The sequence below is a fragment of the Acanthochromis polyacanthus genome, chromosome 11 (assembly GCF_021347895.1).
Source record: "Acanthochromis polyacanthus isolate Apoly-LR-REF ecotype Palm Island chromosome 11, KAUST_Apoly_ChrSc, whole genome shotgun sequence".
In the NCBI taxonomy this organism is placed as follows: Eukaryota; Metazoa; Chordata; class Actinopteri; family Pomacentridae; genus Acanthochromis; species Acanthochromis polyacanthus.
Window position 1 is genome coordinate 12,486,846 of NC_067123.1, and position 20,865 is coordinate 12,507,710.

The 20,865-nt window shown below is 37.7% G+C and overlaps 1 protein-coding gene across 3 annotated transcripts in view; it reads left to right on the plus strand.

Moving 5' to 3' along the window:
- LOC110966091 (collagen alpha-1(XIV) chain-like) overlaps nucleotides 1-20,865 on the plus strand; it is a 332,534-nt gene that overhangs the window by 12,058 nt on the left and 299,611 nt on the right. For 2 of the 3 annotated variants that reach the window (XM_051955093.1, XM_051955094.1), the window contains exons 3-5: nucleotides 107-223; nucleotides 12,220-12,363; nucleotides 14,721-14,804. The exons of the other annotated variant lie outside the window; for it this stretch is intronic. In XM_051955093.1, the coding sequence (XP_051811053.1) occupies nucleotides 107-223; nucleotides 12,220-12,363; nucleotides 14,721-14,804 (345 nt within the window). The remainder of the gene's footprint in view (nucleotides 1-106; nucleotides 224-12,219; nucleotides 12,364-14,720; nucleotides 14,805-20,865) is intronic. 3 annotated transcript variants of the gene reach the window in all.

A 20,865-nucleotide genomic window follows, 5' to 3' on the forward strand; every position in this document is an offset into this window, starting at 1 on the left:
ATGCTGAGGGCTGTTTATTCATTCATTCATCATGCAAATATTTACAGTATGTTTGAAACTGACAGCTATTGTGTTATTCAGCTAATTTTCTCATTTCTCTATCCAGTTTCATCACCACGGAGGTTTCGTGCCAAAGTGCTAAGCCCCACCAAGCTGCATGTGTCTTGGAAAGAACCAAAAGGAGAGTTTGAAAGCTACAAGGTCCTTTACAGCACATCACCAGGTAAGATCCATCTGGAGGAGTGGTATGAACTCTATATTTAAGAAATGTTGCTTTCCTGGAGCTTTAATCAAAATATCTCTCTATAGTTGATACCTTCAACTTGAAATAATAAAAAAAACTGTTTTTGCACATTTAGTTGTAACTTGTTGGCTTCAGTAGCTCTGGCACAAAGTACTTGGTGCTCACAAGATAAAGAAGAAACTAATTCAACAGATAGGAGATCTGCTTTAAAATAAAAACTTTAACATTTTAATCCTTTACCTATTTAATACTTAGTGTTAATGACCTGAATTTGTGGTGAGAATTTATAACAAACTTGGCAGAAGTGAAACACAATGTTTCAAATTAGTGACTCATTTGTTTGTTTTTTTTGGGGGGGGCTCTATCATATTTTTGCTCACTGTTGGGTAAATTTTCACTGAAATATAAAGTCTTGCACCTCTGTGAAAACAGAACAACCTGAATTTCTTCAATTATTTAGTCAAAAGAATATGTAAAAATCCGGTATCACAATGGACAACATTTTTTCCCAAGTGCCCACAGGTGTTGGCAATAATGGAAAAGATGGTGACTCTACATACTATAGACAGATGTAGATTTTACAACTTACATTTTTATTTTGTTTCTGTACTTTTTTAGTATATACTGAGAAAACACAGAAATCTCCCAGAATTTTTTCGTTGTACTGTTGTTGCCAAGTCACTCATTGCCTGATGGTTGTGCTGCAGAGTGCAGAATTTCTGTATTTAAATTTTTTTTTTAATCCAAAATGGTTAATTCCAGTTAACTTTTGACACATTTTTAAATGACAGATTCAAAAAAGGTGACTTTACGCTTAGATTTTAGTTTTCTGACTGAAATATTTCCAAGACTGTCAGAAAGCTGAAATCCACTGAGGGTTTTTACAGTTGCTCACTAATAAATGGTGTTAACTTGGCATTTTTTAAAAACAGAAACATGGAATGCCTTTCAAGGTCAGAGGTTCAGAGGGTTAAACTTCGTTGGGAATTTTGACAAGGAATCTGCTGTCTTCTCCTGTACAGTCCTGCCCGGTGTTCACACAGTAATCTTTATTCACACCTGGAAGCTGAGCGGTGCTGCCGGTGCAGGGAGTGATGGATCGGTTGTCTTGTTGTCTTGCTCAAGGGCCCCTCAGCAGCCGTTGCTCCATCAGTACTTGTTAAAATCTGCAACAGCGTCGAACACAGAATGCAGGTTAATGGGAGATACTGTCTTTCACAAATTATGTGCTGCTTTCTGGTTGAACAAAAATTCTAGTTATGTGCACGGTTAAACCTTTTCCCTTGAGGGAGAACAAAACTTTTTATGTGGTTTTCACTTGCATGCTGGTTCATAATTCACTCTGCAGAGACGTGGAACCACACACGAGATCTGATGGAACCGACGATAGGGTTGTCCGGGTTCCCGCTGTAGAAACCTGAGTTGATTGCAGCAGACACCTTTGGGTTTATTGACAGAGACGTCAACGAGTTTGTTTTTTGGTTTTGTGAAATCCTTCACCCCATTGAACAGCGATGTGATACGGCTTAGCCTGAGTTTAGAGTGTTGTTAAAGAGTTCATTTTGCATATAAGTGGATCCAGTTCCGGTGTTATTTCAAGTGCTGTTGCGAAAGCACATGCGTTAACTGGCCTGACGGAAAGTACAGACTTCGAATGACTATAAACTTGAATCTACACTTCTTTAAAGCTTAGAACACCATAGAAAATTTTCTTTTATTCAATGTGGGGCAATTTTGTCACTGCAATATAAAGTCCTGCACCTTTATGGAAACAGCACAGTCATAGCTAGAAGGAGAGAGAACTCAGAAATGTCTTCTGTGCAGTATGACAGTTATAATTGAATGAATACATACAAAAAGAAACAAAAGTAGATTTTTTTGGATTGTTTATTTCATTAAAAAGTTGAAAAATCCAAGTGTCCACATGTGTTACAAATACTGGAAAAAAAGAGGCTCTACATGCTATCGATAGTTTACTAGTTATATTTTTAATTTGTTTCCATACTTGTCCCCTATTGGCTCTGTGTACACTTGTTTCTAAATTTGTAAATTTCTAGGTTCGTCTCACTCTGTGTAAACACTGCCTGCAGTTCAGCCTAATTCAGCCTGTCCTTGAATTTTTGCCAAGTGACTGTTGGTCACAGCTGAGTCAATAATGGCTTCTCATTTGTAGAGAGGGTCACAGAATTCCTTGTTTTTAACAGAATCTGGCTTATTTATAGAGTTTATTTTTGGTGATTTTTTAAATAACATATAGAATAAAATGACGTTGATGAAATATCACGACTTAATCTAGGTTTTTGTTCATTTTTCTGACAGAAATGCACATCACAAGTGAATAGTTTATGGACTGAAAGTTAAACATACATCTCTTCTTTAGGTTATTAAAGTTTCTGGCTCTGATAAATGGTTTCAAAAGAAATGATATGCCTTTTAAATCCACAGGTCAGTTTTTTAACTCGGGTTGTTCGGTTTCATCAACACGCAATAAAAGTCTTGAGACAAGATTTACTAAAAGGCAAGCAAGCCTGCATATGTTTCAGCCAGGTGCACCTAATAAACTGGTAACTGAGTATAAACTGACACCGCACCTAGAAGCAGACTTTGCACCATCACTGTCATGTTAGCAGCACTACAGACGTTTTGATGCAGCAGCGACATTCAAACCGGTTTCTCCTTGTCTGGAGTCTTTACTTGGAAACACAGACATCATACTGTTTTTATTACCCTCGCAGAAATTAAGTCTGTGCCATGAATTTACTGTAATTATAGGTATAAAATGATGAGGTGTGTGTAGCATGTGCACTTCCAGGCTGCTTTGTGATTATATGTAGGGGGTATTGCTCAGTTTAAAAACCTGTAGCTGCTTTTTTTGTTTTATTGCAGAGCGAAAGCAGGTGCACTGCAGACATTTTTACTGTTTATGTGTCTTAACTTTAAGTTATGTGTCTTGACTGAAAGAATAAAATCTTGGATATAGACTCCCACCTTAGTTTCTGTCTTAGTCCACATCATAACTCATGAACAGAGGCAGAGATTGATTTCTTCATTATGACTGGCTAGGCAGTAATTCTAGTTTCACTTCACCACTGGATGCACCAAATGACTGTGGTCCTGAATTTTTGAAAATGAAGCCAACTTCTTTCAGTAGTGCTGCTGTCAGCTGGCAGTGGAGTAAACCTGTAGCTTGTGGCTTGGCCGCCTGTTTGATCACAGTAATGGAGAAAATGTCAGATAAGGTGCAGTCAGCACAGAAAGCCACCACGAAGGAGAGTCGGACCGGGTGGATGGATGGAGGAAATGACACAGGAATACAAAAAGATGAAGATGCTGTAGGGCAGGATGAAGGATGAAGCTGAAAAGGCAAAAGGAAAGAGGGATGTTTGACTGCGGAAAAAGAAGTAAGAGATCCAGGCAAATTCTCATCTGGAGTTCCTGTCAAAGAAGAAAAACAGTGTTCCTTCTTTCAGGTTTTTTTTTTTTTTTTTAACAAATCATTGCTTCACATTTATCTAAATTGAAGACTTGCTTCAGTGCAGAGTGTAATTTTTTCTGGCTCTATATGTAAGATAATATGTAAACGATGAGGTTCCCCTTTAACCCCGAAGACGCCTTTTCTCCTTTGTCACACAATGTGCTTTTCACTCCAACAGTAATGAGCACTTCAGCCTCACATATGCCAGAAAAGCTTTCCTGCCTTTTTCACAATCCCCCCAGATATTGAAATATTCTTGACATTTCCACCAAAGCGCGATGGCCTCATTTCTAAGACAAGCCCACACAGCTCGCTTTGCAACACGTCGCCTTTGGGGAGCGCTTAGTTTTGGAGAAATGAGTAAAAAAGTAACTGGAAATTGGAGGGATGGCTTTGTGCCACCTGGACTAAGCAATTGACGATCATCTTCTAGCTGTAGGCTGGAGTTAGTGTGAGAGTAATGAAGTGGAAGAGCTGAGATTTCTTTGTAGAACTTAGCTGGATGGTTTCATTGAGTTTTTCTTGACTTAATTTGTCATAGTTGATAAAAGATGCAGGACAGATGCATCACACAGGTCATGTGCAGTAATGTCAAACTAGAGACTGTGATAAAACTAGGGCTGCAACTAACGACGCATCGACTAATCGTCTGAGCACGATACGTCATCAAAAGCGGAAGTGAGTGCGCAATGCAACAGAAATCACGGTCCGACCGGAGCGTGGAACACAGACGGACATCGGCGCTGCATCGTGCATATGTTATGTATGCACGATGCAGCGCCGATGTCCGCATTTAGATACAGCTGTATAGTAAACGCTGACATCTGCATTTACAATAGATCGCGGATGTCCGCGCTGTATCGTGTATACGTAATAAATGCATGATGCAGTGCCGATGTCCATCCGTGATCCGCGCTCCGTCAATATCTGTGGACTTGACAGAGTCTCTTAAAGCAAGATTGTAGGAACTGACGCTGCTTCACAGTCAATTTACAAACTGGTCACTTCTGCCAAACCTGCTGCAGCACATTTGACAGGATTAAATGCTGGATTTATATTTTTATTTGAGTTTTATTTACTACTACATTTTTGCTCATACTCGTCGTGGCTGACACTTTCTACTGTTAGTGCTTGTCAGTTTTCCCTATTGGGTTGAGCGTCTCGGCCCCTCAGGTGTTAATAAAGCTAATCTTTCCACTGCTCGGTTTGCGATGCTCGAGGGCTTCTCAGTGTTCATCTTCTTTTCTGGCCACTTTAAGGGATCATGTCACTTTTAGATGAAACTGAAGACATTTTGATGCGTTTGCAAATAGTTTGAAGCCGTTTGAGACAGTGGAGAGGTGTGTAGTATGTGTACACACTTAGCACATGTAATGATGGTCTGCTATGGGAGGTTTGAGAGGCTGTTCAATAAGTAAAGGGCAGTTTCTACCAAGTATCTTCATCTGCGGCCATGTGCTCTGCTGAAGGTTCCTTGAACACAACATTCCCAACATGCATAATTTGCTTATATACTTTAATGACTTAAATCTCAAGGACTCTCAAAACTAATATCACTTAAAGTAACATTAAAATCTATGCTTACTTACTGTTTGGGTCAAAATTAAAATTTGTACTTGTTTACTTTTTGTGGAAAGTAATTTGTTAGAATACTCATTTGATTAGTTTTGGATTGCTCCACATCGCCTGCATTGTCACGTTATTGCACGTGCACAATATATTGTTAACTTCACATATGCCAACACATCAGCACAAATTTCCATTCGAAAGAGATCATAAACAAGATTTTTGTTTGTACGCTTTACGATATATGATACGATAAGTCTTTAAATTCCACAGTTGTGAAATTTGTGTGGTTTCAATTGCAATAGTTGATAGTGCAAACATGTAAGGAATAACAGTAAAAATAGAAAAATATGCCAAAAATATACTCAAGTACTGGTTCAGATTGTCCAGATTCCTGTGGATGTAGAAATAACAATATTGAACGTGTCACAAGTATTGCACAGATTCTTTCATCTGTACAAATACTAATAGAGAAGCATTAACATTGCCCAGATTTTTCTATAAGTAGAAAAATGCTGATATGGTGAATATTTGAGTATATGTGGAAAAGTTTGAGTTTTTCTTTGTTTAAAATATTCATATTTCCCAGCTTTGAATGTGTTGATATTGCACCAAAAAGAGGTATGACAGTAGTATAATAATAATTTAATAAAGTAGTATCACAAAGCAGACACCAAAGTTGGTGAAAAGCTGTTCAAAGAGCATCTTATGGGAAAGTGTTGTGGAGAGAATGAAGCTCATTGCGTGTTTTAGAGAATCAAAGTGAAACTGGCAGTAGCTAGTGACAATAATTGTAACTGAATAATGCTAATGATGAATTTAGGAACAGTAATGTGTTGCATTGATAGAGGTTCATGCTTTATGTGTCCATAAGAGTGCATCTGAATTAATTCTAAATTTCGTTATCTGCCCAAGTTCGAGTATGGACTCTCTATGCTGCACATGTGACAGGAAAACAAATAGTGCTTAAAATAAATGCATGTTGTGATGAGAGAGTGTGAGGAGATTCTGTCAACAACACCTTAATAATTTGTCATTAGGAGAGTAGTAATTGAAGTAGTTGCTGCAGGACTTGAGGTGTTTTGATTTGTACTTGCTTTCCATCAAAGGTGACCAAACACTGTGGGAAGTTATAAATTCTCCAGATATCCTGTGCCATGTCCACCCACTTTTCCAGCACTCCTGACAATGCTACAGTACCATTTGTGGGCAAAGTCACATCCTCTCTGAAACTTCCATGGGAGTCCCGATTGTGTTTCTGTTTGTTTGATAAGGGGGTTAATGTGGTGATTACAGTAATTACTTACTTTGCAGGTTTTCTCAGTGTTTAGACCCTTTTGTCAGGTGATTATACACCACAGCATGATCAAGTTCTTGTACAATAAAGGCAAAGGGAGTATGTGACATATATGACAGTCTTTGCATTTTCCTGTGACTTCTGAGCATTTGATAAACAAAAATGCCTGTTCTGCCAAAAACTGCTCTATGCAGGAAAGAGCATGGCATCACCACCGCACTGGTACTGGTAGTTGGCCGTTTGATTGTTGACACTTCGTGTTCTTATGTTGAGTGGCCTTGAGAAAGACACCTGTTAGATATGGATGAATGAGGCAAAGTGTGAAGTATTTTTGAAAAAAAAAAAATCATTTTCATAGTAGTACTGAGCAGGAGTGCAAGACAATTCGACAATAACTGACGTTGCAATATTTTGCTTTTCTGAAAAGGAAAAAGTATTGTAAATTACACCAGATGACTTGAATAACTATATGGAAAGAATGGATAATTCTAGGATGATTTGAGTGGTTTTGTAGGGGACTGCATCTGCATAAAAAAAAGAAAAATACAAAAAAAGCCATGCGAAATCTTTCTAGCTTCGCACTTGTGATACGGAGAGTTGCAGCGCTGATTTCAATTGTTAATTGACAAATAACAATTGCCAGGTTGACATATTCCTTCCTGTAGCTCAAATATTTCCATACAACTGATGCTGGGTTTTGTTTTGCAACGAAATTTATAGATCACTTATGGAAAATGAGAAGTGTGGGGTTTTCTTTTCAAATAACAAATGTAAACTGTTGTGTTTGAGTTAATTTGACTACATGTTCATGCTGAAACAATTATTGTGTAGCCCTGGTACTAAGGGGCTTTTAGTCATAGCCTTCTTTGCTGAAATAAATATTCAACTCGTTGGAGTGCAGTTCCACAGACCTGTGTTGTGAAGCAGCTTGCTGAAGTCTTTTAGTTCTTTGATGAGGTTCAGATGCAGGTACAGTCAGTGATAACTCAAATGAATGTCTGCTCTTAGTGCGAGTCAGAAGTCAAACTGTCTTTAAAGAGTGCAGGTGTTTCAAGAAGTTCCCTCATGTTAGCTGCACCTGCATTCACTTCTATATGCAGAGATTTTTGTTTTGTCAGTGCTTGTGGAAGTTTGGAATAGTGTTTTTGCTTGACAATAAATGCTATTAAATATAAATATTAAGAAAAATCTAAGTAAAAAGTGATTATTCTGTCTCTTTTTCCCTTAGCTTCATAATTTCCCCAAAAATTGTGCTAAACAATTATCCTTTTTCTTCACTTCTTCCTTCTTTTTCTTAGTCAATTTTCTTCTGCCTTTATTCTTCCTAAATTTCTTTAAAAATGTCTTCATCTCCACTTTCTTGTCCTTTTCATCTGTCAATGTCTTGTCATCTTTATTGATCTTTGTGTTGTTGTTCCCAGCCAGAAAAGTTCATGGTCAGATGGTAAAAAATATTTTCTCAAATCATGAGTCAAGGCTTTGCTGTTTAGATGCCACTCAGAATATTCTCATCGACATAAATCTGAAACACTCGACTTACAGCCAGTGTAGGCTGACGTCTCCTGGTTTAATTGCTCCTTCAGGGATGAAAAGTTCTTCTGTTAGAGTTGAAACTTCTCCTCAGATCATTGTGCTGCTAAAACAGATGTTGTTGAATTCATACTTTTACATAATTACATGGAGATTCCTGAAGGGCTACGATTCCTGCAAAGTGACATTAGAACAGATGCTAGACCAGGGCTATTCAATTAATTTGGAATTGGGGCCAGTTCATGAAACTGAGGAATAATGAGGGGCCGGACACTGAGTAATCGCGGGCAACAAATAAAGAAATAACATACTGAAGAAATCGATATATTGTATTCTTTAAATGCTAAACAATGCACATTGTGATACAGCGACACAAATAGGCTCAAAGCATTGTTACATTTAACTTTAAAACAATGTTCAAAATCAGACCAGGTGAGCAATATCCAAGCCATATTTACAGACAATTAGAGAAATGCAATTAACTAACGGAAAACATGCACCTAATTGTACATAACTGTACCAACACAACTTTACAAGTAGCTATATTCAATATTTAAGATTGCACTCATGTGAGTAACAGGCAAAATCAAATGTATCTCCATCAACAACAAAAAAAGGAACAAAGTGCATAGTATGGTACAGAATGGAATTGCAACATAGCAGTGCACAGTATTTGATCAAGGCAATGTATTTCAAACTGCAGCCCTCAATTCAGGTAAGTCAAATCAGTTGTTTAGAATCTAATTAACTGAAATGGCAAACAACTTCATAGTGCACCAACAAAAACAAAGCAAACTGCATATGCCTCTGAATAGAATAACATAATAGTGCAAGATACTTTATCAAGGCAAAATGCTTCAAAGTAGATTTAACAAGAATCACTTCATCCATTTTAAGACAGAAAAATCACTGTCATCTGTCACCAACATGTTGATGCATGTCAAATCGAAGTTGTTCTCCTCAAAGACAAAAACAATTTTAGTGAAAAGAATCTCACCGGTAGTGTGCCCCTTCCTCGGAATTACTCCAAGCAGATCCTCACGAAAAAGTTCCCCATCAAAAAATCGTACATAGAGGCACAGCTGTGCAACATCACGGTTATCTGTCGACTCGTCCACGGCCAAAGACATCACCTTGGCCTTCCTCAGCTTGTCCAAAAACGTCTCGAAAATGTCCGATGCAAGGGACTGCACTCTCCTCATATTTGACGTGTCGGATATTGGAATTTGCTTGATGGGATCCATAAATGCTTTTTCGGGTTGTCTCATCTGTTACCACCTCCTCAGTGGATGCTAGCATACACTCCTTGACGGTCTCTTTTTACTTAGTATCCATGTGACTCCTAAGGATGCTGCCGTTGCTCTCTCTTGATCCATACAGGCGTGAAACAAAGTGCAACGATCTTTGCTCATAACAAGATGTAAGACCCGATAACTTGTGCGTCCTAGCAGCACAGCCTGGTGGGAAAGCAGCATCGAAGTTAGCATGCGTTGTCGTGAAATGCCGTCTCAAATTGTATTCTTTACGCACCATGAAACACTTGTTGCAGATTAAACACACTGGATTCTTTTCCACTGCAATTAACGCGTATTTTTCTGTCCTTTCATTGTTCGATTGCCATTTTTAAGGTAGAGAGAGACATTTTGTCTTGTCGCTGCTTCAGAGAAACGAGTAGGTAGAGTGCAGCACCTGAGCACGGATGGGCAACTTTGATTGGTCATGTGTTGTGCCACAAAATGCACAATGGAAAGAGAATGAAAGACAATGAAGCACAGTGGAATATGTACTTTGAAATACTTCAAGCTGGTAATGCACAAACTTTGTCCAAAGATATCTGAAGCAGAACCTTGGTGCTCTTCTTGGTCTAAGCCCTAAAAAGAGGGAGGTTCAAATTTGGCCAATTTTGTAATCAAACATTAGATTTATGTTAGAATATAGTCCAGATTCAACTGCCTGATTTATTGATCTCTATAGTCTTCTATCCTCTCCTTCAACTGATCTAAGAATAGCTTTCAAAACATATTCATTTTCTGCTTTTACTGGTAGCCAGAAAAGTGAGTGCTGTTTTCCTGCCCTCACTATGTTTAAATGTCCTCCATGTTAAATTAACTCCTTTATTTGGCAGCTGTTCTGGGCCTATACTCTTGATGTTACCTCGTCTATTTATTTACTACTGCCCCAACAGAAGTTTCTCCGGTCTCTACCTAATTAGTAGTTGGTAGCTAATTTAAGCTTTTTGTCCTTGCACATTTATGATAATTTAATTATCTAACAAATATTTTTGATAAGCTTAACCCCCAAGCGACCGAGTGGGGTCATTTATGACCCCAGCCATATAATTATATTTGCCGTTATTATATCTTTTATCCGAAAAATGTTTCCTACCACGAATTTGTCAATCTACTTGTCCTACAGCTGCTCATAGTTTTTTGTAGAGATCGGCCAACTGGTATGACAAGGATAATGGAAACTTGTCTGGGGTCACTTATGACCCCAGAAAGATGTATAGGTTTTTCACTGTTGTAGGCCTTAGTTTTATTTATTTTTTTACCTCTAATCGCTATATTTCAGTGTTTTGCAAGTGCACTATAGCTGGTAGACCTACATTTTTAGCCACAGCTGCCCTGGGGCAGACTGACTGGCAGCCAATCCACTCCTACAACCTCTCTGACCACCACCAACATTACACAGCATACACATTCATACACCAGTGTAAGTGGCAGCACTGGAGGTAAGGTGGGCAAAGTGTCTTGCATTGGACGAACTTCTCTGCCACCTGAGCCACAGCCACCCCTAATCGAAATACTTCTCTGCATGTTACATTGTACACATACAGACAATATGTTTGTGTAGATTTTTTAATGTACTTTTGATTTACTATTGAAGAAATAAAAGGAATAAAGTTTTAAAAGAAGTGGCAGACAAAGCGTGTCTAAATAAATGTTATTGCGTTCTTACAATGCATCATATTGTTCATATGGTTTTACTTTAGCTCTGAGTCAAAATGATTAAAATCCATGAATAATTACAGAAGGTTATTTTAGAATACTGCAGTGGAGTGGAATCGGTAAGAAAGCACAAAAAGAGGCACTAAAGTAGACATATTCCTGTGTAAAATATAGTGGGGTCATAAATGACCCCAGTCGGTCATTTTAGTCGCTAAAATAGCTTGGTCGCCTGAGGGTTAAGAAAATGACTTGAGTCCCAGATCTGACAGAAAGTATAATCTAAAAATGAGCAGTCATTGTGCTACATGACAGAAAACCACAGATAAAAATGAACCTTAAAATATAAATGACTTTAAAATATAAAGACTACTTGCAGCTTTAAAATATATGTACTTAAAGCACACGCAGGGCAGTCAACAGTGACAAAAGCTATAGTCTGATATGCCGTTCTACTGGAAAACCAAATCATATTTGATGCATTTCATTTAAAATTCACCAAAAATTAAAAAAATGTATTAACTGAATTCTGTAAAAAACAAAAAAACTGTGCACTTCTCAATGCAAGCATGAAGTCATTAATTACTCATCTGTGACTAAAAGTCATGTGACAAAAATTCAGGAACTTTTTGGCCAAGCTTGGTTGTTTTTTGTTTTTTTTTTTGCTTTTTTTATTTTTTAACTGAAAAAGGATAGTAGACAAGTTTGAAACCAAACTAAAGAAATTATCTTTAAGTAGTCACCATTTTGTCTAGTATTAGTAAGATTTATGGGCACTAAAAATGTTGGACACGTTGATTCCAGATTTTTTCATTTTTTTGTAAAATTATCAATCACAAAAATAGATTTTTTGGGGGGGAGAGAGGGGGAGGAGGGGGGAGAGAGGGGGAGAGAGTGAGAGGGAGAGAGCCTGTAATTGATGTAACTGTGTGTATCATAGGTGATGTTGCTTTTAATCGGTATTATGCATTTGTTAGCCCACCCAAAAAATTTCACCACCACTGAACAGGAGCGAAAAAAACCACCCAGAAACTGCTTGAAGTTTCGAGTTAATGGGCCACTTGTTTGAGTGCAGGACTGACAATTATTTTAACCTTTCAAAAGAAGTGTTTCTTTTCTCTGATTATCAGACTCAGTATTTCTTCGTCTCTCCTGGTCACAGGTGAAGTGCAGAGGGTGGCTGAGGTATCGAAGCAGGACGCGAAACTGATCATCGAAGACTTTGACTTGTCGAAAGAATACAACTTTAAGATCATTGCGATCAGAGGGGGGAAGGAGAGCAAACCTCTTCAGGCCAAACATGAAGGTAAGACATCGTCCCTCAGTGGGATTCTGAAGAGAAATGCAGCCTTTTAAATGAGAATTGTTGATTTCAGATGGGATTTTAACAGAATTATCAAAGTAGGTGTCATTAAAAGTTATAAGATCAACAAAATGTAAAAAAAAAAAAATGTTGAAGGCGGCCGCCACTCATGGCAGAAAACTCAGTCGACCACCATGTGACACCAGATTGTGGCTCCAATCAGTAATGTCACAGCGGGTGTTTCCCTATCAGCTGTGATTGGCGGAGAACCTGCTGTGACATCACTGATTGGGGTGTGGCCACAAGAGGTTTGATAGTTTGTACTGAGCGACACAGCAGTGGGCGTTGTGATTCAGAGCCGTGTGAGAAAGTCACATCTGAAAGCCGACCTCCGCTGCTTGGCCTCATGCTGCTGCTGCAATACCGAGAAGAAACGCGAGCGCAGCAAAGAAATCAAACGACAGCAGCAGCAGAGCGCCTCGGCTCAGTATTTTGAATACAGAACAACGCCAACTGTTTACTTAGTTTCAGTGGCTGACATTCAGCAGGAGGCTGCTATTTGCTCATTGTGCTGTGATTCAGGAAAAACAGCGGAACTGCATGTAGAGCTTTTAAAGAAGGTTCTGAATGCACACATCCACAGGTGTTTCCTGTATTCATAGCGGAGGAGAAAAATCCCTTTGACTCAGCATTTAGAACCCATTTTGCTGTCTTATATTCTTGTTTATTATATGTTGGCACTCCACTGTTGAAGGAAACCGTGTAGGTCTAAACAGCTGAAGCTGTTATTGGTAGCTTTTGATACTAAAAGCTCTACATTGGAAGTAAAGCAAACCTAATATTGTAAAAGCAGGGTCTCTTTGAGAGGTGTACTACAATGCAAGTTGAACACGGCCAGGCTTAGCTTCTGCACACCAGTTGAACAAAACCCAAAACTCCATTTGGACTCACAATGACTTGGTTTTCTTTATCGGGCTGTGAGCATGGTCCCATAAAAGACGGTTGTTTGATGCATCAGTTGAGCCTTCATCTGCACAACAATGGTTTTAAGCTCAACAAGCCATTAGTTGTGCTTTGTGCTAACATCTCTCTGATGCTGATGACCAAAATGATTATCAGTATAATTCTGATTAATATTGAGAACAGGATTTATCATAATTTTTCACTGATTTTATAAAACGCAGACAGCAGTGAATGGGGTCTTTCATTCATTTGTATATATCAGCATAACAGGCTGTTCAAAGGGTTAATCTGTTGTTATTTGTTAATTTATCGATTCATTAATTTGTCGTTTCGTCTCCTAGACATCAAAAATTGTGCTGATGCAGAAATGCAGCAGAAAAATCATTTGATGTTCATCCACTAGTAATTATGGTGCTAAACTCTGCATATTCTGATGACTAAAGTCTTAGCTCCAGGTTGTGTGTCAGTAGTACTTTTAAAGCTGTGAGAAGCAAGTCTTACTGAACTCAGAAATCTGATAAATCTCTGCAGCAGCTGTGAAGAAGACTTTGTGAATATAGATGCAAATCGTGGATTGCTATGCTAAAGCAGTCGCTACAGTGTTAGCTGTTTGGGTTGTGACGCTACAAAAAATGCCTGTGACTCAGCAGGAGATTCATTCATAAATTTTCTTAATGCCAGCGTTGTTTTTTATTTTTTTTTAACTTTTACAAATTAAAGTGCAGTAAAAATAAATAATTATTACTGTCACTGTCGATTAACCGTCTGACCTCTGAGCCCTCACTGGGCATTTTTTGCTCCTGTCACAGTTACGCCAGATGTATATTACAGAATGTGGTTTCAATTTCAAATTATTGTTCAAAGAACTGTGTAGAATAAGATGATTTTAATGAAATATCTAAATTTTAAGCTCAGCTTTAGTTGCGTTTTCCAACAGACTGGCATGTCACTGAGCAGTTCAAGGACTGTAGAAAAGAGTGATCAAACAAATTTTTCTTTTTACGGTTTTGTAGTGCTCTTTGTGAAATTTTGACATTGTTGTCTTTCAAACCAGCCAACAAATTCGGTGCTGTGTTCAGAGGGTTAATCTGTTATTTGTTACTTTATCGATTCATTGATTTGCTGTTTCATCTCCAAGATATCAGAAATAGGGAAAAACGCTGATCAATGTAACAGATGACGTCCACAAATGTTGTATTTTGCCCAACCAAAAGATGTTTAATATACTGTCATAGATGAAAAAATGTGGAAACTGGAAACTATTTCATTTTAATCAGAAAATCTAAACGTTTGATGATAATTTAATAGCTGACAAAATGCATTCCAGCTTCTGCACTGTGTAGTTCTTCTCAGACCATTTCTTAAGGTAGATATTTTCTTTTTGTTTTTCCTTTCAGCTCAGCAATCAGCTGCAGAAACAACTCAATCCCAAAAGAGACAAAGCAGCAGTGGCACCGAGGAAACCAACGAGATCTCAGAAGGTAAGAACCTCGGCAGGGAAATGGCAGAACAGAGCCTCTGAGAGGAAAGCAATTCACGTCTGTTGGAAGTTGCCGCTCGTCTGGATTCAAGACCTTCTTGAGCCGAGGAAACTCTTCTTGAAATGCTTACATCTGGACCTGCCATTTTTTTCCGAACAATTTTAAAAGGAAAGTATGAAGAAAAGTGTCCTGCAACCAGAAAGAAGTTTCCCTTTTTACAAACTGCATTTTTCCACCATAAAGGCATTTTCTCTTTTGTGAAGAAAAAGTTTTTAAAAGGAATTCCCTGGTACTGACACATGAAGCTATAATTTTTAATGCTCTGACCTTTTCTTCACTGAAAGGAGCTCAGTAGAAGCAGGTAAGTGGCATCTGAACAAACCTCCGATTTTTGCTTCGTTGGCTGTAGGTGGGAGGACGAGTTTGATTCTTTCCTGTAAATCAAAGACTTCTTTTGAAAACAGTCATTTCACAAAGCTTCATGATTGCTGTCCTCATGCGTTTGAGCTGCAAAAAGCCTGTGAATGCAATATTCTTGCACTTACTGTACATGGTGATTGCTGAAGAACTTCATTCCCGAGGGAAAGGAATTGAAATGAAATGGTGCAAAAAATAAGGAAATTTGAGCAAGAGCCCCGCAGTGAGGAGGAAATGAATCAAGCCAACTCTAATTTTAAAAGTGATTGTAAGAGCTGAGGTGAGCAATCAGACGCCAACAAGAGAAAACAGGAAACAACCGGGTCAACTCTGGATAGCCCAGCAGGACTGTTACAGTTGTGATTTAGATTCAAACCTCAACAAAATATCTCAGAATTACACTTTTTGTACTGCTTTAACCCTCTGAACCCCACAACCCACTAGTGGGTTGAAAAGGCATGTTATTTTCAAAATATATTACCTAGAAACTGTAAAAAGTCCTGGAACTACTCAGTTCAACCAAAACTAACTTTAAAATTGTGAGATTTCATCAAAATTGCTTATTCTACACTTCTCATTAAAACATTTCCCAAAAATAGGACATTTGTTCTGACTGGATATCTTTTAAAGCAAAAGAAAATTGTGCTCGTCATTGCAACCGTGTTTTGTTGTTACAGTTGGAATAAAGTTGTAAATTTAGCTTGATACCCCAACGAAATATTTCAGAATGACACCTTTTGTACCTCTTTGACCCTCTGAACCCCCACACCCACAAGTTAGTTTGAAAGACTTTTTAAAAAAATTATTAGCTATAAACTGAAAAACGTCACCAAAATTGAAGGATTTTCAACTTTCTACAGATTCTTGAACTACTCAACCTGAACAGATCTGTGCTTGAAATAATGGTATTTCATCAAATTTCCTTTGTTCTACATGTCTTATTGAAGAAGTCACCAAAAATAGGACATTTGTTGCAACTGAATTTCGTTGAAAACCAAAAATTCTGTGCTCCTCATCGCAACCATGTTGTTTTGTGTTACAGTTAAGATTTAAGTTCAAACCTCAACAAAAGATCTCTAAATTAAACTTAGTGCTATACTAAAGCTGTACTGCTATAACCCTCTGACCCCCCCCCCCCCCCCAAACCCATCAGTGGGTTTAAAAGACATGTTATTTATTTAAATGTATCAGTCAGAAAGTGCAAAAACACAAATAATTTAGGATTTTCAGTTTTCCAAAAGTCCTTGGAACTATTTAATTCAACCAAAACTAAGCTTGAAATTCTAATACTTCATCAAATTTGGTTTATTCTACACCTCTCATTTAAAAATTCTTCAAAAATTAACCATTTGTTCAAACTGGATTTCTTTAAAATACAAAAATTCTGAATAAAAAAACAATGCTATCAGTTATTAAAATGTAATCAAAGGGCATGTGATAAAAATTCAAGGACTTTTTTTAGGCTGAACTGAAGACAAATATGGCAACCAATTAATAATGCGAGTAGGAAAATATCTACATTGTGTGGAGATGATATTGGTTGACCTTGCTATTAAAATCAGTAAACACTTGGAAAAATGTTGTATAGGTTGGTTCCAAATATTTAAAAAAAATTGTAAACTAAATAATGACAAAAAATGATTTTGGGCTTCTTTCTACTTCTAGTCATGGTTGTGGTTTTTCCATAGAGCTACAGGACTTTATATTTCAGTGAAAAATGAGCCCACAGTGAAGAAAAATGTGCCAGGAGCAAGTTCAGAGGGTTAATACAGTTTTTCGGTATGATAAAGCTGGCAATTCGGCTTTTTAAATTATTTTGTTGGTGTTGCTGATGATATATTGAGAGGTCCTTCCCATCTTTTACGCTCCTGTAAATGTATCTGTCAGTGGATAAAACACAGCAGAAGCCACAATAATATTTTCATTTGAATTCAATAAACATTTTTTTCTGAAAACATATTTGCCTCTGCGTGTTTTGTTGAGAGAAAGCCGATGTTGTGCTGTGTTCCTTTGCAGCTTTTTAAAAACGTGTGCGAGTGCTGAAGCCTTGAAATGGTGTAAATGATGGTTCAGATGGGATTTTTGGCAGACGCTTCAGCCAACGTCTCAAACCACAATTACAGCCTCTGCTGTATTCATCCTCACAATGGGATGAATACTTGACATTTTCTTTTCTTATTTTGGTAATGTCTAAATTTGCTTGTTTGTGAATGTCAGTCACCTCGTTTGTTTTATGTTTGTTGTTGCAACAGTTTAAATTTCATTTTTGGTGAAATTTTCAGTGAGAAAGCAGAAATAAAACCAGAGCAACTGTCACACCATCCCTATGAATTCTCCAATAGGCCTTTTTCTTCTTCTCTCAGCAGCACCAGACTCCTCCAGGGCAGGTTTGCTTGATTCGGTCATATTTCTTTGTCCTCCAGATGGTAGAAACTTTCACAGTCCTGTCAGGATTTCTCTCTGCTTCTCCCTGAAATTAAACGGCAGCTCAGCGTAGAACTCTGACCTGTCCTCAGGTCATTCTAATCCTGTCTGAGGTTTCATGCAATTATAGACTTTCTCACATGGAATCGGAGTCGTGAACGCAGAGCCGGAATGTGACGGCGTCAGACTTGAGATTAGATGAAACCTAATTGGTCTTGTGGGGACAGTTCAGCGGTTGCAGAAGCAAAACATTGTTTAGGATTTGATTTAATTTAGTCTTTATGGGCTCGGTCACCCCCCAGGAGGTTATTTCTGACCAGACTCCCGTCTAAATGAATGGAGAGAGAACCATAAATGTCATTTTAAATGCACATATACAGTCTCCAGTCACATCTGATTTTTAAAAAAGCAGCTTATAAAAATTTGGTGACTTTGCCCACAAGTATAAAAACACAATTTAGTTTGTGCTTTTATTCCAAAGACAGACTAAAAATGTACAACAAAAAATAAAAGGATTTTAAAAATATTTCATTTGGCAGCAGCTACATCACCTAAAATTTCTGCAAAATACTTTTTTCCAGCTATTTTTTGTATTTAATAAAGGACATTGACCAGTGTGAAACAATTTTAAAAATGACATCTGTAATATATAATTCCATCCATCCATCCATTCTCTATACACCGCTTTATCCTCATTAGGGTCGCAGGGGGCTGGAGCCTATCCCAGCTGACTCAGGCGAAGGCAGGGGACACCCTGGACAGGTCACCAGTCTGTCACAGGGCGTAGTATATAATTGCTAATGTCATTGTTTTAACACATGTAAATATCTATCTAAAATAATGCACTTCATCTCATGTAGAAGGCTAGAAAATCTACAGTGCCTTGCGAAAGTATTCGGCCCCCTTGAACTTTTCAACCTTTCGCCACATTTCAGGCTTCAAACATAAAGATATAAAATTTTAATTTTTTGTCAAGAATCAACAACAATTGGGACACAATCGTGAAGTGGAATGAAATTTATTGGATATTTTAAACTTTTTTAACAAATAAAAAACTGAAAAGTGGGGCGTGCAATATTATTTGGCCCCTTTACTTTCAGTGCAGCAAACTCACTCCAGAAGTTCAGTGAGGATCTCTGAATAATCCAATGTTGTCCTAAATGACTGATGATGATAAATAGAATCCACCTGTGTGTAATCAAGTCTCAGTATAAATGCACCTGCTCTGTGATAGTCTCAGGGTTCTGTTTAAAGTGCAGTTCAATCGTGGAAAAGGATTATTTTCTTTTATTTTGCAAGTTTTTTGTTTGTTTTTGGCACCCCAACTGCCAGAATATTACTTTATGTATTTGTTTACAACATTTTTGTGTGTATTATTATTGCTGCTGTTGTTAAGGTTATTAACAGGACTTGTATAATATTACGAACATATGAGCTTTTAAAACATTTATTAAGAGACCACTTATTTTCTTTACAAAATCGACACAACAGACCTTCAGTATTTATAATTTAAGTCTGAATCTGATCACAGTGGTAAAAGTCTTATATTAATACATAACATAAATTCTGTTTAAAAACAAAAGGAATTGAAATTGTAAAAATCTGCACTGGATTGCTAATTCCTCCCCTCTTTTCTATTATAAATTTATGATTTTAACATTTCTGTTTTTTAAGCTATTGTATTGGAGGCTCTGTAGATTCACATTTTTGCCATCTTTTTTTCAAACTGAAAGCCTTTTGAGCATCATCACCGTCCCAGCTTTTGGGGAGAAAATTAATTTGTTTCATAGTGAAATTACATTTCTTTGAAAATCTGAATGAAATTGCAGTTTAGTTGTACAGTAACATCCTTCGTGAAAGACAGATTTATCTTTTGTTTCAGGGGTTTTCATGCATTTGTCTTTATCAAATTGCTCTGTAGGATTTTTAATGGAATTATTTAATCCAGCGTTGTGGCACTATTGCGTCCACCTTCTTGTAGTGACGGTAATGACACCAACACTGGCAGTATGTGCTCATGACCTCTGCTCTCTGTTGCTTTTCTTTTTAGACTACTCTCCTTCCTCTTAAGTTTCATTTTTATCTCAAGCATCAGAAACTGTCTTGGATGCTTCTTCGATTTTTTTTCCTCTGTTGGCCTCCCCCTGCAGCTCTGTGAAACCAGTAATTGCTGGTTGATGTAAACTGTTTCACTGTGGGAATGTCGCCACAGAAAGTAAATTTAAAACTCCAATAAGCTGCAAAATACAGAGAGATTCATCTGTTTCTGCAGTATTTCTATATAAAGTACTGATTGAAACCAGTGTTTCTGGCTGATCCAGTCCTGTTTTGTTTCCTGGAGCATGTTTGCAGTGAGGAATCTGAATTCTGCAGCTTTAATTAAATCAATCAGCCTCTTAATCAAACATCCACTCAGCATCATATGCACAGCTACAAGGAGGACATTCAGACTGTCTCAGTCTGGGACCTTTATCCGCATGATTAATCAGCAGCAGAGATGGCGGCTGCTTCAACACTTTGACCATGTTTAACATGTTCGAGTGATGCAAATGTGAAATCTGCTGTCAGCCACTTGTCTGTGAGAAACTTGACAGATGTTTTAAAAATGGCTGCAAGACGTCGCAGAATTTGTAGTCACTGCATAGGATCAGTCCAAGCGGAGACAAACTGGAAGCAGCGAGTCTAGAAAGACCCGATCCAAAATACTGAGATAATTACAGCCAAGACTTCACATAAATGTGCTTTTTCTGACTCGTTACAGCTGCAAGACTTGAACTCTGTCAGTGTTGGTGTGTTTCTTCTCTATGCAGCCATCACTATGACAGTCCAACTTTCTGATTTCTCTTTTTTTTCATTAAGACATTTAGTCGAAGTTTCATTGATGACTTCTACAGTAAAAATATACATTTCAGCCACCATTTAAATTAGAAATATTGGGCTACTCTGTGTCAATCTCCTTGGAAATTCGAGGAAAATGACAACTAAAAAAGTCTGTAGTTTTACAGAATTTTCCATTTTAATTTTACATTTTTTTTTTTTTTTGCGTTTTTGAAATACACAAATTAAAATCCTGACAGTATTGGTGCTGACTATGGATTTCTGGCATCGTGACCCAAACTGAGAATACTGAGCTTCTTCTTACAGCTGTCTAGAGATTGCTTGATTATGATGTCGCACCATAAAACACGTTTCTCAGGAATCTCTACTGACCAATTAGGTG